A 17,074-nucleotide genomic window follows, 5' to 3' on the forward strand; every position below is an offset into this window, starting at 1 on the left:
ACAAAATATAACATGAATGGCTAAATCGAAACACTCAAACATAAATCATAATTATTATGTAATTTTAAAAAGAACAAAGAAAACCTTCACTGGTAGTGGTTTTGACTACATGACAGTGGTTGCTACCCTGAAATTCATCTCTCCGTCGATCTCTGTTCTTCATAACGGGATCATTATCTCGACTGAAGGCACTTTTGATCTCTCTTTTGTAACATTATCGATCTATCTTTCGATATATGTTCTTCTGAAGTTTATGAAATCTCTCTTTGTCTCTCTTTGTTCTTTTGTGTTTTTTCTCTTTCACCAAACCGTTTCGATAAACCGTTTACCTTTATGGTTTGGGGGTTTGGCCGTGGAGTGTGTTTTGGAAGATGGAGAAGTGGAACAGGGAAGGAGAAGGGAACGGGAACGGGAACGAGAGAAATAGAAAATTAGAATTAAGTTTGTTGTATTATAAGGTTTTATGTATTATCGGATTTCTGTTCTCTCTCTTTCTCCGTATAGGGGCAAGCCTTTTGAACGTAATTTACTAATTTATTAAGCGGTTAGTTTTTTATTTATTTATTTTTATATGGAGAGGCTCTCAAAAGGTGTTTAAATGCAGTGAAACGCTATACTTTATTGCTTTTTAACTTATACGTGGCAGAATTTTAGATAGGCTTTTTTTCTACATGGCAGCACCTTCTTGATTGCAGGAAAAGACTTATGCTATTATATATAGTATAGATTTCTCTTCCTACATTGGTCAAAAGCTTGCCTTTCCAGTCAACAATTTTTTGGCCCACCTGGTCCTTGATACGGTTGAAAGCTTTCCTTTTACTTCGGCCAACCAAAAGGGATAAGCCTAGATATGTCTCATGTTGTTGAACAATCTGAGCCCCAAAAGTTTCCTTGAAAAACTCTTGGATATCTTGTCTCATATTCTTGTTGAAGAAGAGGGAAGTTTTCTCCTTATTCAACTTTTGCCCTGATTCCTTTTCATATTCTGCCAACACCTTAGCAACTTGTTCACAATCCCCAAACGAAGCTTGGCAAAAAATAATGCTATCATTTACGAAGAAGAGGTGGGATATTCTAGGTGCCCCTCTTTTAACCGACATGCCCCTGATACTATCATCCCTTTCTTTTCTCCTTAACATTGCCAATAACCCCTTTGCACACAGAAGGAGCAAGTATAGGGAAATTGGGTCCCCTTGGCAGAGGCCTCTAGACGGAGTAATAGCATCCCTTGGTTCCCCATTGATCAACACCGAGTAGTTCACAGTAGTAACACACATCATCACTAGAGATATCCATCTCTCTTAGAAGCCCATTTTTTTGCATCATTGCCTCCAAATAGGGCCATTCAACTCGATCATACGCCTTGCTCATGCCGAGTTTAATGGCCATTAGCCTTTCCTTCCCTTTCCTTCTTTAATCTATGGAGTGCATCATTTCAAACATGACAAGTACATTGTCTGTTATAAGCCTTCCAAGAACAAATGTGCTTTGTGATTCGTTGACCACTTCTAGGAGAATCTTCTTAAGTCTATTGGCCAACACCTTGGATTTGATCTTGTATATCATATTACATAAGCTGATCGGGAGATACTCAGTAATTTTTTGGGGGGTTTTTTGTTTTAGAGATCAAACAAATGTAGGTGTCATTAGCTCGGCTAGGCATGATGCCTGAGTTGAGAGCCTGCAACACACAGTTTAACACACATGGCCCAACAATGTCCCAGTATTTTTGGTAAAATATAGGAGACATACCATTCGAACTTGGTGATTTTGTAGGGTGCATCTTTTTGAGAGCCCTCCAAACCTCTTCAGGCATGAACTCTTTCATCAACTCATTGTTCATCTCCTGAGAAATTCTTTCTTCAATAGCCCTTAAACTTTCATTAAAGTTGGCTCGATAATCAGAGCTAAAGATAGACTTGAAATAATCCAGAATTATTGCTTCCATTTCCCCATCCTCTTCATGCCACACTCCCATTGAATCCATAAGGCCTTTAATCCTGTTTTTTCTCCGTCTCTAGCTAGCTGTTGCATGGAAAAACTTCATGTTTTTGTCCCCATTCTTCAGCCATTCCACCCTCGACCTTTGCTTCCACATCACCTCTTCTCTGATAAGAACTTCATTAATCTCTTTCCTCAATGCACTTATTTCTTCCTCCGATTCATTAAGAGAATTGAGAGCTTTTAGTTGTTGAAGATGGTTTTGCTTCTGCTTCAAAGTCTTGTTTACATTGCCAAATATGATCTAATTCCACCGCATCAGCTGTTGTTGGCACCTCATCAATCTGTCTTGGATAGAGAGGTCTGAGTCTTCTTTGTAAGGATCCTAGGCCATTTTGATTACTTCTTTGCACTCTACCTCTCTTGTCCACATCGCTTCGAAGAAGAACTGCTTTCTTTTCCTTTAGGGTCTGCTCCTCTTTAGGGTAAGGGCCAAGAGGCAATGGTCTAATGCTGCCATAGATACATGGTGGACCATCACTTTTGGAAACCTTTCCCTCTAACTTTCATTGGCCACCATCCTATCAAGCCTAACAAGAGTATGTTGGTCCCCAAATCATCCATTTCACCATGTATATCTTTTCCCCACAAGACCTAAATCAATAAGTTCACATCCACTCAGTGTCTCCCTAAACACCTTCATCTGCTTGGCATCCCTATCTCTCCAACCTAATTTTTCATCAAGGTGGAAAATCTCATTAAAGTCCCCTAAAACCACCCACAGCATCTTGGCTTGGGTGTGGAGAGCCTTTCAATAAATCCCACAAATTATGCCGCGTGCTCGCATCGGGGTGCCCATAGAACCTTGTAGCTCTCCATAGGCTCCCACTATCTTCCTCGAGCACGACCACATCTATGTGAGAGTTGGAGCAACTCTTAAATATTACCTATGTGCCTTTCTTCCACAGCATGGCTAAACTGCCACTCCTACCATCACTTGGAACTACAATCCCTTACGTAAACTCCAATTTTTGTTGGAGACTCTTCATTCAACTAGTTTGTGCCTTGGTTTTGGATAGGAAAACCAAGGTGAGGTTTTTCGATTTCACCTCCTTTTTGAGTAATCTAACTGCCGGAGATGACCCCAATCCCCAAAAGTTCCACGCTTACATGTTTTTTGATTTCACCTCCTTTTTGAGTAATCTAACTGCCGGAGATGACCCCAATCCCCAAAAGTTCCACGCTTACACACTCATTGGGCTCAACAGTGCTGCACAACTTAAAGAAGACTTGACCCGTATAGATCCTTCTCTCTTCTTTCTACTTGGGCTTGATTCTTTTGTTGGGCTTGTTTGCTTGTTCTGTCTTGCCAGTCTCTTCCAATGCCCACTTTTTGGGCCCAGCTCCTCCGAAACCCAGCCCTTGTTATGGACGTAACTCATTGCAATAGGGCCCACAGTCTCCTTAGCCCACTTTAGGTTTTTAACAGCCTTATAAGCATCTTTTGTAGTGGGGATTTTTTCCTTCGATAAAAACTTCTCCGCCTTCATACGTTGCTATTTCCCATTACATCCACTCTTTTGGGTCTTTGCATATCAGAGCCTCGTCCAGAGAAATCGTACTATGTATGCCTAAGTTGCTCCCTTGCTTTTCCACCTGCGTTTTGACCTTACCATTTTCATGTTCCTTCTCCATGCTTTTGCTCGAGTGTGGACACAACGGAAAGTGTTAGAGTCACCACCTAGTTATATGATCTAGGAACCATGAATATAGTGTCCTTTAGAAGCATACAACATCCACCTAACATTCATCTAGCATCATATCACATATCTCATCCAAGGCAGCAACATGTAAACATCAAAAGATCACATTGTGAACATGAAGATCACCAAAAACATTCATGCTCATCATCAAAACGTCTTATCTAACAAACATGCGTGCACATATGAATGCATGACTTACCTTTACTTACCTCCTTGCATTACAACACTTATGGTATCAATGAATGAGCATGTGAATGAATGTATGTGGCATTAAGATAAGAAAGGAAGAGAAAACCCTAATTTAAATTGTTAGTTTCTAAGGAATTATGAACTAATGTATTAGAACTTCATTTTGTAACGTTGGCAAACCATGATCAAAATGTTTTAGTCTTATTTAGACTTGCTCAAAGTATATGCTTTTTATGTAAAGTTGGAATCAAGTTGCTGCTGTGTAAATCTGCCTGACTCGATCTGTCTAGAATTAGACTCAACTGATCGAAAGTCATTCTGATTGTTTTTTCTGCAGAATTTCCAACTCAGCCCAAGCCCGTTTGACATGTAGGGTTTTATGTTTTGTCTTAAGTATAAAAGGGAAAACCCTAGCCACGTTTTTAGATTGCTCTTTATGCTGTGTGTGTGAATCTTATGTAAGATCAAGAGGTGGTTTCCTTCACACATACTTAGGGTTTCCAAGATTCATGATTATGTCAAGAACTTGGTGATCAAATCAATTGCAAATTCAAGAGCTTAAAGATACATAAGCGGGAGTGTTTGTACTTGCTGGAAATCCAAGAAAGAAGCAGTCTATGGACTCGGAGCTATCATGTGATCGTGGTAGTAAGTTTCCTACTCGAGGTAGCAATAAGATGTTAGTGGTCTAAGTCGCTATTGTGTAAACTTCAATTCTTTCATAGTGGATTCAGTTTTACCTTGAGGATAGGTAGGTTAAATCCTCCCTAGGTTTTTTACCGGATTGATTTTCCTGTGTTATCATATTATTGTGTTCTTTATTTTCCGCACTTGTCAATGATATGATTTATATATGTTAACCTAGATTTGCATAATTTACCTAAGTTAATCACTTAGCTAAATAACTAGGTTAATTTGGTTGTGTTTTAAGGGGTCTAAAAACAAACATAAACATGTAAACAAACAACCAACATGTGAAAGGTAAACAAACAACAAACATGTGGAATAGAGACTCAAGACCATAAGCAGGTGAAAAAGAATCTAAAACAACAGCACATTATACGAGATAAAGAGCAAAATATAAGAGCTAGAGTATTTAGGCATGATCATGTGTACGCATGAACAAGCCTGCGTACACAGAAAGGATTATGCGTATGTGGAAACAACCCATAAACTTTAACAACACAACAAAATAGAGCAAAGCACAAAACGATAAATCTAACATCCTAACATGCTCAAAAACATAAAGAAAGCCTAAAACTAACCTAAACAAACATATATAAACATAAACTAAAAAAAGAAACAAATTAAAGAAAAGATTAAAGGTAGAAATGGAAAAAGAAAAGTTTAAAAGAATACCTTAAAAAATGAAGCTTTCAAGCTTGATTTTGACAATTCCCCTCAATCAATCTATTCACAAATCAATAGAAACATGATTAGTAATCTTAAACTCAAAGGATTAAGGCTAGAAAAAGCTCCAATCAAATAAAATTGATTTGAGGATGTTTTGTGAAAAACTCTCTCTTTGATTCACTATTTCTAGTGAATCTTAAGTTTTCCCTTAGAATTTTTTGTGTGTTTTGGAAATGTACCATGTAAGGCTTTATATAGTTGAAAAATAAGGGTTTGGAACAGCTCTCAGACGATGTGTGATTCATTCCAAATCTTAGTCTTTAATGGGAAAACTTGCCTTTTTATGTCTCTGAAACCCTTGCTGAGTACGCCGACTTTTGCCTGCGTATGCAGTGTGTGGCCTGCGTATGCAAGTTTGTGTCTACGTACGCAAACTGTGGGTTTTCTTTGGTCTTTATTTTTCAAAAATATATTTTTGCTCATTAAAAGTTATATTTTCCATTTAACACCTCTCAAGTCAATTTAACATCTGATTGGGATCTAAACCAACCTTGGACCTTGAAATTTTGGCATCGTTAGGGAACTGGAGCTCGAGTTGTAAGGGGTACAAAATGCGGTGTCTACACCGAGACCCCTGACGCCTCGTCACCAGGTACTGGAATATTCTTTTTTTGCCAACCAATCCTTATCACTGGTTTTCCACCTACCCCTGTTTTTCGGCCCAACTTGGTGCTCTTTTTTGGCGGTATCCCCAGCTCTGTTTCCGACCCTTCCTCCCTATTTCTATTATTCGGCCAACCTCCATCGTCCATTCTTATGGCTTCTATACCAAAGCGTCTACCTAGTTTGCCTCTTAGCCATAATCCGTACTGCAAACTCCCCCGACTGCCACTGTCCTCCCCTTGTTCCTTCTTTGGGCATTCCTTTTCACCATGGTCAAGCATGCCACATTTATAGCAAAAGTTAGGAAGCTGCTCGTATTTGAAAAACATCCATCTACCTTCACCACCCTCTATGCTAACCATTTTTCCCCGGACTAACTTCTTAGTTGTGTCAATACTTACACGCACCCTAAGATACATTCCCCACTGCACCCCTTTATCAAGCACGTCTACTTCCATCACCTCCCCTATCTTTGACCTTATCTCATGGCCCGAGCCACTAATCATGCATTTAAGGGGGAGGTTATAGATTTGTATCCAAAATGGAGAACATTTCAGAGATATCTCCTTCGGGACCAACTCCCCTTCAAACTCTTGCATGAGGACTAGCTGTTTATCTTAGCTCCATGGTTTCATCTCCATAACCTTTCTTTTATCACGACCATCTCCGAACTCCGTAAGGAATAAGTTGTCTTCAATCTTCACTATCTGTATCCCTTTGTTTGGTTTCCACAGCATTTTTTTCCCCCCAGTGCTTCCATGTTCACACTTCGCTAAGTTAGAATCTTCATGAGTATGCAGTGTTCCCTGCTTCTTTCACTACTCGCGTACTATTGCTCCCTAACACTATATATTCACCTCTTGCAGTAAAACGCAAGACCCTACTTTATTTGTATACAAAATTATTACAAAGATCTTTTTTGTAGAGAAAATTGTAAAAAATAGAGAAATCTTATGTTTATAATATATTCACATTATCTTGTTAGTTTTTTTAATTACAAAATTATTACAAAGATCTTTTTTGTTGAGAAAATTGTAACAAATAGAGAAATGTTATGTTTATAATATATTTACATAATTTTCACAACAAATTTTAAGTGACAGGCTGTTATTGGCTGTTACTGATAGGTAAAAAAGTAATTTTGGTAATAGATTTAAATTAAAATTAGTAACAATTTATCACTTATGATTTGTTATAAAAATGTTGTGGTTGTAGCACTTCTCTAACAAATATAGTTCTAAATTTAACCAAAAAAAATGAAAAGAATGAAAAACAATCCTATGAAAGAGAAGCCACAATGAACCCTTGCATTGCATGAGTCATGAGTGTCATAACTCATAATGGTAACTAGAAAACAAGGCACATGCAAAGGCTGTGGAATTGGAATAAAAAGAAAAAAGACTATTGATTTGGAGAAAAATATAAAATTTATGGAATCAAATGTAGAAACTAAATGTTGTAAATTTACAGAAAGACCAAATACATTCATACATATTTCTTAACTTCATATGGATACAAATGTAGAAATTAAATGTTGCAAATTTATACATCATTACTAAAATCTACGTTTATACTTCATATGAATTCCAGTCAAATATTGGAAATAGAATTCTTGCCTAGAAAGAGAGAGAGAGATAGAAATGACAGGGGAAACCAAAGCAATGAGTATTTGACTGGTTGCCTTAAAAGCTTGAGAAAAGTAAAACAAAAAAGTCATTCATTTATACCCTTGAATGTATTGGGGGGTGTGGTTTGCTATGTATTAAAGGAACTGTGGTGTCCTTTGATATAAACTGTGAACTCTCACAAAAATTGTGACAACTTTGCTTTGCTTTAATCCCACTACTCTATTAGTGTTTGTATATTTCAAGTTTGGTTAGGCATAACTTGATTCATTAGTCGAGCTGAGCTCAAGTTTAATATCAACCTCAAAACTAAAGCTTTTGAGATCAAGATCTAATACAAATATATTATCAAGTCCATATTAAGCATATAACAAACCTATTTGATTTGGATGAGTGGTCTCAACCAATGTTATGGATACCATTTCGGAACCCGTTTCGGTTTGTCCAATGGAACAGAATATTTCAGTACCGGCCTATTTCAGTGTACTGTTTCAAGGCGTTTTGGAATTCCTAAAAAAATTAAAAATAATATATATATATATATATATTCTTGTACAACATAAAATTATCAATTCATATAAATAAATATCAAATAATACAAAGTATTTAGTCATTACATAAAAATATTTATAACAAATCATTATTCATAACAAGGTCTATAAGACTTAAAAGAGTATTACCCCTCCTCCTCATCATATATATATATATATATATATATATATATAAATTATTCGCTCTTTAGTCATTCCACTCTAAAACCGTCCCCACCAACCAATTCTCTTATATATTTCTCTATCTTTTCTTTCTTACGTATTCCCTTATCTTCCTTTTTCTCTTAAGTCCTATCTCTACTAAATCCCAATATTTCCACATCCCAATTCCCAAATCCCATCCCAGCTGTGTATTCAAAATTTTCTTTGAAGTTCTCTTCTTCTTTTTAGCTTTTAGGATTTTAGTTCTCTAAATAGTCTAGATTTCTCTTTTCTTTCTGACAGCAGTCTGCTACAGGTCTCTATCTCCCTCTCCTCTCCCATTATGGTCAGCTCCAAAGAGTGCCTCTACTTGTGCAAAATTCTCTTCGAAAAATGCTTGAGCCAATCTCTTTTCCAGAAACTTTCAGAGACAAGGATAAAGCTAAAGGAGAGACAGTGGCTTTAAGTTTTAGAGTGTAGACCCAGCTAAAGGAGAAACCGTGTGGCTTTGAGTTTAGACCTAGCAAGAAGACGAAATAGGTAGGTTTAGAAAAGGAAAAGGAAGCCAAAATTCAAACCGGCCAAAATTTGTATTTCAGCGAGGTAGAATAGAAGGTGTTTCCATTCCAGTTTGTAGTTAGGTATGAGAAATTCTAGCCGTTCTAGCCAGAGCTGGAACAAAATCAATAACATTGGTCTCAACTCTCAATTAATCAACGATTTAGTAAGATTTGAGTTTATTATTCAAGTTCATATCAAAATTATTACTGAACTCATCAACCAACCTAAATTTAGCTTCTTCATTTTTTTTTTTTTTTTTTTTTTTTTTTTTTTTTTTTTTTTTTTTTATAGATCCTTTTTTTTGCTTGGACTTGGCTTGTTTATAAACAAACAAACATAAATGTCATTTTTATTGAGTTAAACCAAATTGTTTAGTTCATTTGCAACCCTATATTCAACTAAAATCCTTAAGTAAAATATATATATATATATATATATATATTTCTAGATTAGTAAAATATTAAGGGCAAATTGACAAATAAGAGACTAAGGATCTTTAGTAAGATCACTCATTTATATATATTCTAAATTAATTTGTCTCTTATATGTGTATGTGTGCATTTTTTTTTTAACTATTTTATAATCAATATTCAATATTAGATTTTTATTATTATTTTAATTTAATGAAAGATTATAGTAGATCCGAAACAATTTTTTTTTCATCATATATATATATATATATATATATATTATGAATTGTGTTTAATGATTGGTAAGAATGGAAAAAGCGGCAATCTACCAACTTATTCAAAGAGTGATTGTAATTGTATTCACTTTTCTTGTTTATACAATTACAAGACAAGACTTTATAAATATTGTCAAAATTAGGTTTTGTAGTAAAAAGAAAGTCTAAATGACTACTTGACTTTGATATTTTCCCTTTAAAAAAAAAATTGATATTGAAAAGAAATTTATTGTAAATTTGGTACAAAATTAATCATAAAATATTTTCTGAATTTAAAAGAAAGTCGAATTCCATTTTAAATGATTGGTTCAAAATTTATTAAGAAACAAATATTTTGTCTTTTTCTTTCGTATATATTTTCTTTCGTATATATTTTGTCTTTTGCAAAACCGCCCAAAGAAAAGTTGAAGAAATTACTAAAATCCTCCAGGTTTATGCAGGTGCTTCAGGCCAAAGCATTAACATGGATAAGTCATCAGTCTACTTTAGTAGCAATACCCCAGAAACACAAAGGGCTTGGGTCAAGTCGACATTAGGGGTGAAGGAGGTGGAGAAATTTGAATCCTATTTGGGCCTTCCTACTTTGATTGGGAGAGCAAAAACCCAAACTTTTTCCTTTCTGAAGGATAGGGTTTGGAAAAAATTGCAAGGTTGGAAGGGTTTGATGCTCTCTAGAGCGGGAAAGGAAGTACTTATAAAAGCAGTGGCCCAATCAATCCTAACTTACACGATGGGTGTGTTTCAATTGCCCAAGTCTCCGTGTGAGGATCTTGAAGCCATGTGCGCAAAGTTTTGGTGGGGACAAGTGGGGAATGAGAGAAAGATTCACTGGAAAAGCTGGAGTTCATTGACTATTTCCAAGAAAAAGGGCGGCATGGGGTTCCGGGACTTGAGATTATTTAATCTTGCAATGTTGGCGAAGTAAGGCTGGAGGTTGATACAAGAGAATGGGTCACTATTGTCTCAATGTTTCAAAGCAAAATACTTCCCAAGATGTCACTTTCTTGATGCAGCTGTACCCCCAAATAATAGCTCGTATGTGTGGAGAAGCATTATGGCAGCAAAGCCAATTTTAGAGAAAGGGTGTTATTAGCGGGTTGGTGATGGCTCTTCCATCAGAATTTTTTCGGATAAGTGGCTCCCTAATCATCCCACGAACAAGGTTCTCAGTCCTCTATATGCAGAAGATGAGGAGAGGACAGTTTCTGAGCTCATAGACCCGAAGATAAGAGAGTGGAGGAGAGAGTTTATTATGGCAAATTTCCATAATGAGGATGCTTATGCTATTTGCCGTAGTCCCTTGAGTCATAGGAGTGTCACGGATTCAATGATTTGGCTCCATAATAAAAAGGGTGTGTACTCTGTCAAATCTGGATATCATGTAGCTAGGCAGATTATGCGAGATGGTGATGTGGCTGAAAGCTCCTCAGGTCCAAGGGGTCAACATGTCTGGGCTAAACTCTGGAATCTTCATGTTCCAACAAAGATCAAGGTTTTTGGGTGGCGAGCATGTCAAGATATACTACCAACCAGAGTGAACCTAGCAAGAAGGAAAATAGTCACAGACAACACTTGTGAATGTTGCAAAAGTGATCCAGAGACCGGGATTCATGTGCTGTGAGAATGCGGGGTGGTTCAGGATGTATGGGCTGGAAGTCAAGTCAGATTACAGAAACACACTAGAGATCAAGGTGACACTCTGCAATTATTTGAGAGCTTGCTTGAACGACTCCCTGTAACTGAGTTTGAATTGTTCTTAGTACAGGCTTGGTTAATTTGGAACCAAAGGAATACAATAGTTTATGGGGGAAAATTAAAGGATCCTAACTGGCTTAACAAAAGAGCAGTGGAGTTTTTGCAGGAGTTTCAACAAGCCCAAGACAAACTGGATATTCCAGCAACGCAACCAAGTGTGACCGTGTGGCAACCTCCCCCCACATCAGTTTTTAAACTGAATTTTGATGCTGCTGTTTTTGCTGAGCTTAAGTGTTCAGGCTTTGGCGCAATTATTCGAAACGGAAAGGGCAAGGTGATGGCAGCTATGTTGATCAAAGGACCTCCCGTTGCGGATAGTGAAGAGGCAGAGGTTCTAGCATGCAGAAAAGCCCTGGAGTTTGCAATAGATGTTAGGTTCACAGACTTGATCATAGAAGGAGATAATGTCAATGTGATGCGTTCAATCTCTTCCCAAGTTCCCTGGCTTTCCTTGCTCGAAGGTATATACGGTGATGTCCTCTGTTTAATTCATGGCCTGCACTAGAAGGCTATCAGCTGTGTCAAACGGGAAGCCAATACAGTGGCCCACTCTCTTGCTAGATTTGCTAGGAATGTCCATGATGAACTATACTGGATGGAGGAGTCCCCCCCACCGGCTTTACATGCTTTGTGCAATGACTTTTTATCTAGTGAATGAATGAATGGTGCTCCCGGTTTCAAAAAAAAAAAAAAAAAAAAAAAACATTCAATAGATACTATTTTAAATGTTCACAGCGTATTTGGTCTTGAATCTCTATATATTTTTATTCCTAATATATATATATATATATATATATATATATATATATATGAGATGGGTTCAAATTACACCTTAAGGAGTTACACCTTTTTTGTACCGTAGATTTCTAATAGATCTAACGGTTGAAAAAGTAGCATTAAATGATTAAGGATTTCCACCTTATTTACTTAATTAACAACATATTTTCTCTATCCTCATTTATTACTTTCCATAAACTTCATTGGGTCTTTAATTGTATCTCTTTCTTCCTAAAATTGCTGGATATATATGAATCTAGGCAAAAAAACAAGGACTAAAAAAGTTCAAAATTTTCTTCTCTCAAAATCCTTGGGTGCTGGTGAGTAAGATCTAAAGATATACTATAATTTGTGATTTTATAAGTACACTTAGTCTACCAGAACTACCCCTAAACAATTCACAAAATGAGCAAGAGCCTTGTGGTTTCCAATTGCAACACATTATACCAAAAACACATGACAAAACTCAAATCTATTAAAGATAGGGTGGATATGAGATCACAAAATAAAATAAAGAAGTGAACATATATATATATATATGTTTTATTATAATGTTGAAAATAAATGATGACCAGAATCTACAAAGAAGTATCCATTTGGTTAATTGAAAAAATTGGCGGATCGATGTTCATACAGTTATGAAAAGCATGTAATAATCAGATTGGTAATGAATGGGCTTGCTTGATACAGGTTAGGGCTGTCCACAGAAAACTGGTACCCGACCCACCCGCAAAAACCATCCGATCCGGCCTGAGTACCGGCCGACCCGACTCTGGTGATGGTCGGCGGCAGGTCTCCGCCTTCAGAACTCGTAACCAGTGGGTCGGTTGGTGGGTTTTCCGTCCCAAAATCCGAAAAACCCGAACCGACTGGTGAAAATCCATAATCCGGTGAGAAACCCAGATTCCGCGCGAGCAAAACCCAGATTCCGGCGTTATTTGATAATTTCGGCGAGTTTTGAGATGTATTTTGGCTAGATCTTGACTAGATTCGGCGAGATTTCGCTAGATCTAGTTGAGTTCTTGGCTAGATCTGGTGAGATTTCGCCAGATCTAGTCGAGATCTTGGCTATTTTCAGCGAAAACTCAAAGGATTTGGCGGATTTTCATCATTTTCTAGTTGGATTTTCTTTATTTTCCAGATCTCGACTCCGACCAAACCCGACTGCCGCTCGTTGATGTTCCAACCCGTCCGAACCGACTTTTCCGACGGTCGGCAGCGGGTTGAAAGTTTGCCCACCCGATCTAGTCGGGTCAGTTTCGGGTTGGGCACAAACCCAACCCGGACCGACCCGTAGACAACCCTAATTTCAGGTAGTTAACATCTAACATGATAAATGTGGCCTGTTTTACTGTCACTGTGTTGAATTTGTTTTTGTGGTTAAGAAATATTTGAACCATATATATACTCCTTGATACAAGAGTTATAGGCAAGGGATATTTTCATTACAACACCTTCTAATTATAAATGAAATATGTATTATGTATAATGTCTACAATATTTTGCTAATTGAAATAGATTTGGCCTAATTCCATCCTGAGCGGGAAGAAGAAGAAAGAGGTTGGTGTGACTCAATGGTACAATGTTTTTTATTTATTATTTATTTTTTTTAAGGAAGAAAGGGGCACAGTTAAACAACACCTAAGGAGGTCTATGGAAAATAATAAATGAAGATAGAGAAAATCTGTTATTAATTAAGTAAATAAGGTGGAAATCCTTAATCATTTAATGCTACTTTTTCAACCGTTGGATCTATTAGAAATCTACGGTACAAAAAAGGTGTAACTCTTAAGAAGGTACAAAAAAGGTGTAACTCTTAAGGAGTTACACCAGGTGTAACTTAAACCCATCTCTCTCTCTCTCTCTCTCTCTCTCTCTCTCTCTCTCTCTCTCTCTCTATATATATATATATATATATTATTTTTAGTTCATGCGTCACCTCCCCCAAAACCAAAATTCTAGTTTTGTCCCAAGTTTCAATGACTCTACCATCAAAGTTTGGAATGGATTTGGATAGCGTCTTTAGGTGTGGTGTATATACTTAGGCCCTTCTAGAATAGAAAATTTATGTATAATGGCCCAATACAATTAATTTGTTAGAGAGTGAGCTTCTAAGGTTAACCTTGATATACTTATATGGTCTTAGAAGCAAGTGAATGGAAAAATATAACATAAGTTACCAGAGAGTAGCAAATTCTTAGATTAAAACTTCCTTGGGTTAGGCCGAGGGACACCAGTTCATATAATATTCAAGTTTCAATTACATGATAGTGCTACACAGGAAGTGTTTCTTTTTAGTTTTTTGTCCCTCATTTTAAAGGGGTTTCCTTTCTTTATATAGTCAACTGAATTGCATCCTAGCCCTCCACTTCTATAGTCATTGACCTTCCTTTGGATGCTTGTCCCTTCAGTGTTTTGCTAGAGATGGAAAAATGTGTTACAAGCTATGAGGACACTGTTCAAGGGTCATTCCTCCATTAATGCAACAAGTTGAGTTGGTGCATTGCATTGAAAGCGGAGGTGATGGCTGCTTTATCTATATATTTTCCTTATTCTTTTCTTGCACATCTCTACTATCTTCTTCGTTATTTTGTCTTCTAGTGCAAGTGGCCTGCTCGAAGTAATCTGAGGAACGCTCGCTCTTCGGGCTCCTCAGGGAGTTGGCCTCTTCATCTCTCCTCCTCAAATTCTTATCCTTGTGTTAAGTCAAGACTGATGTGTGGGTGGGCCCCTCCACCTCCTCGGACTAGGCCCATGGGTTCTATTCCTTACTTGGACCTTACCCTCCCACAGCGTCAATGCAGCCGAGCCAACTGCAAGTTTTTTTCAGCTCAAGGCTAGCATCCAAAGATAAGGTTGAAGGAGTTTTGTATACCTTCGTCCATGTCCAATGCCTTTGCCAACATCCTTCTGCCTAAATTTGGATAGTTAGGTGTCAAAGCTCCTCCTAGAGACTATACAACAATAATTGGAGATGGAATTTCAACTAGATCATAATTAATTGTTACTTTCCATGTAAAGAGTAATTTTTGTCAAGGAAGAAGATGATTACTTAAACCATAAAAGGAGTGGATGACCATATATTTACAAATTTCTCAATAAAAAATTAAAAAAAAAAGAAAAAAAAAAGACCCAACTTATGGGAAAAGTTATCACCACTTACCATGCCTTTGATCACAGAAAACCTTAGATGAGATTCATAAGAATGTGTTCTATATCATACATGATACATCTATAGATACATGTCTTTTACTATATTTTTTTTTTTTTCAACAATTCAATATTCACAATAATGAAATAGGAGGATTCAAACTTTGATTATCCTTACCTCATAAAGAGAAGAGAGGGGTATATAACATGCGAATAAGCATTTCCAAAGGGTCACATGCATTTTATTGATAAGGAATAGGAAATCAATACATATAAATACAATTTAAGTACAAAAACTAATAAAAAATTAAACGACACATAACGGTTTGACCTCGGTTGAACCCTGATCCGACCTCAAAATCCTCTAACTTCTCCCTATTCTGGTTTTTTAAACAATCCAGACTTCAAAACCATGCTCATGTATGCTGCTATCATTTTATGTACAAACTTGAACGAAACTTAAACAAAGAAATATTATTTACAGTTGAAGGCCTGAAATCAAGAGGATTGTTCTAGTGTCCTGATTGGTGATCAGACCATCTCATGTTAACATTTTCAACCTCCAAACCTTCAATGTTTTCCATGATGATCCCAGCAATGCTGTGATTAACAAGTCCCTGACATCCTGGTCTGTAATCTATCAATCCACTAGAATAATTTTTCCATCATCTGTAAGTCAGGTTCACATTTATGAATCTCAAATTGCTTAGTAGCCCATGTTTAGAACCTGATAAGAACACACCATTTTCAGAATTTGCAGTGATGTTAATAAAAACTACATTTGAGATTGAACCCTCCTTTGCACTGGAGTACCTTGGGCATGTTGTCACATATATAGGCTCCGCTCTTCCCCACCAAGAAGGATCATAGTATCTTGTGCTTATGTTTATGTTTGAGAAGGTAATCTCGCTAACATTTCCTACACAGGGTGAATACTTAAAACTTCAGAATTAAAAAAAAAAAAAAAAAAAAGTGTAAAAGTGAAATGGAGCTTAATTTGTTAATCATTCAAGAAAAGTTCTCAATAATACAAGAAAAGCGTATTACCTCCATCATGTATCTGCAATCCCATCCCTCTATGAGACTGTACAATTGTGATATTGTCAAAAATTAGACCCTTAAAATCGAATGAACTAGCACTACCAAGTTTGATCGCTGAAGATTTTGTTCGAATTCAACAGTTTGTCACAGTCAAGTTATAAAGGGGGGCAGTGTATGTCTTTGGACAGATAGCATCGTCTCCAGTATCGATGTGACACCTTGTAATGACTGTATTTTTTGAATCCTCCATATCAGTCACATCATTGTTAGGTGTATTGAAGTTTCCATAAATCGAAACATCATGAATTGATGTGTTTTCACACCGTACTATATGCAAGCCATTCATTGGATTCATGGCTATAATTAAGAGTGAAACAATATAAAAACAAAGCAATTGACCAATGAATCATAGTTTATAAATTGAATAGCAAGTTGCAAGCACAAATACATAGAAGAGGAAGATGAATGACTCACGGACTAAAAAACCAAGGCAATTGCAATCAAACTTGACTATCAACAATATAGATTATGAACACCAGCCTCACAAACAACGCTCAAAAACCTTATAAACACAAACAACTCATAATCATTCACAGACACAAAATAACTCAAATCCTGATCCACCCAAAGCACACTCAATTCAGTTACCGTAGGTATCTTTTGACCCCAAATTGTAATAGACATCTTTCAATCTCAAAAATATATTGATCATATATCCATGGATCACATACTATAAATCTCCCCAGAGCCTTTTGTCTCTAAAAGCACCCTTCATTCTAAATGCTTTGGTATCCATCTAATGCACTTTTTCAATCTTGTACTAAAGTACAATGTACACCAACCCAATTTCAAGGGGAAAAAGAAAAGAAAAACTACGAG

General features: G+C 36.7%; 1 protein-coding gene and 1 pseudogene across 1 annotated transcript; one reads left to right on the forward strand and one right to left on the reverse strand.

The window, feature by feature from the left end:
• Positions 1–10,202: 10,202 nt before the first annotated feature.
• On the forward strand, positions 10,203–11,732 carry LOC115951750. The gene is made up of 3 exons (XM_031068901.1): positions 10,203–10,393; positions 10,592–10,964; positions 11,112–11,732. Exons 1-3 carry the CDS (start codon positions 10,203–10,205, stop codon positions 11,730–11,732), a joined length of 1,185 nt encoding a protein of 394 aa, XP_030924761.1.
• A 3,853-nt stretch (positions 11,733–15,585) lies between these two features.
• On the reverse strand, positions 15,586–16,550 carry LOC115951751 (annotated as a pseudogene).
• Positions 16,551–17,074: the final 524 nt, after the last annotated feature.

Source organism: Quercus lobata, chromosome 7 (genome assembly GCF_001633185.2).
Source record: "Quercus lobata isolate SW786 chromosome 7, ValleyOak3.0 Primary Assembly, whole genome shotgun sequence".
Lineage (NCBI taxonomy): Eukaryota > Viridiplantae > Streptophyta > Magnoliopsida > Fagales > Fagaceae > Quercus > Quercus lobata.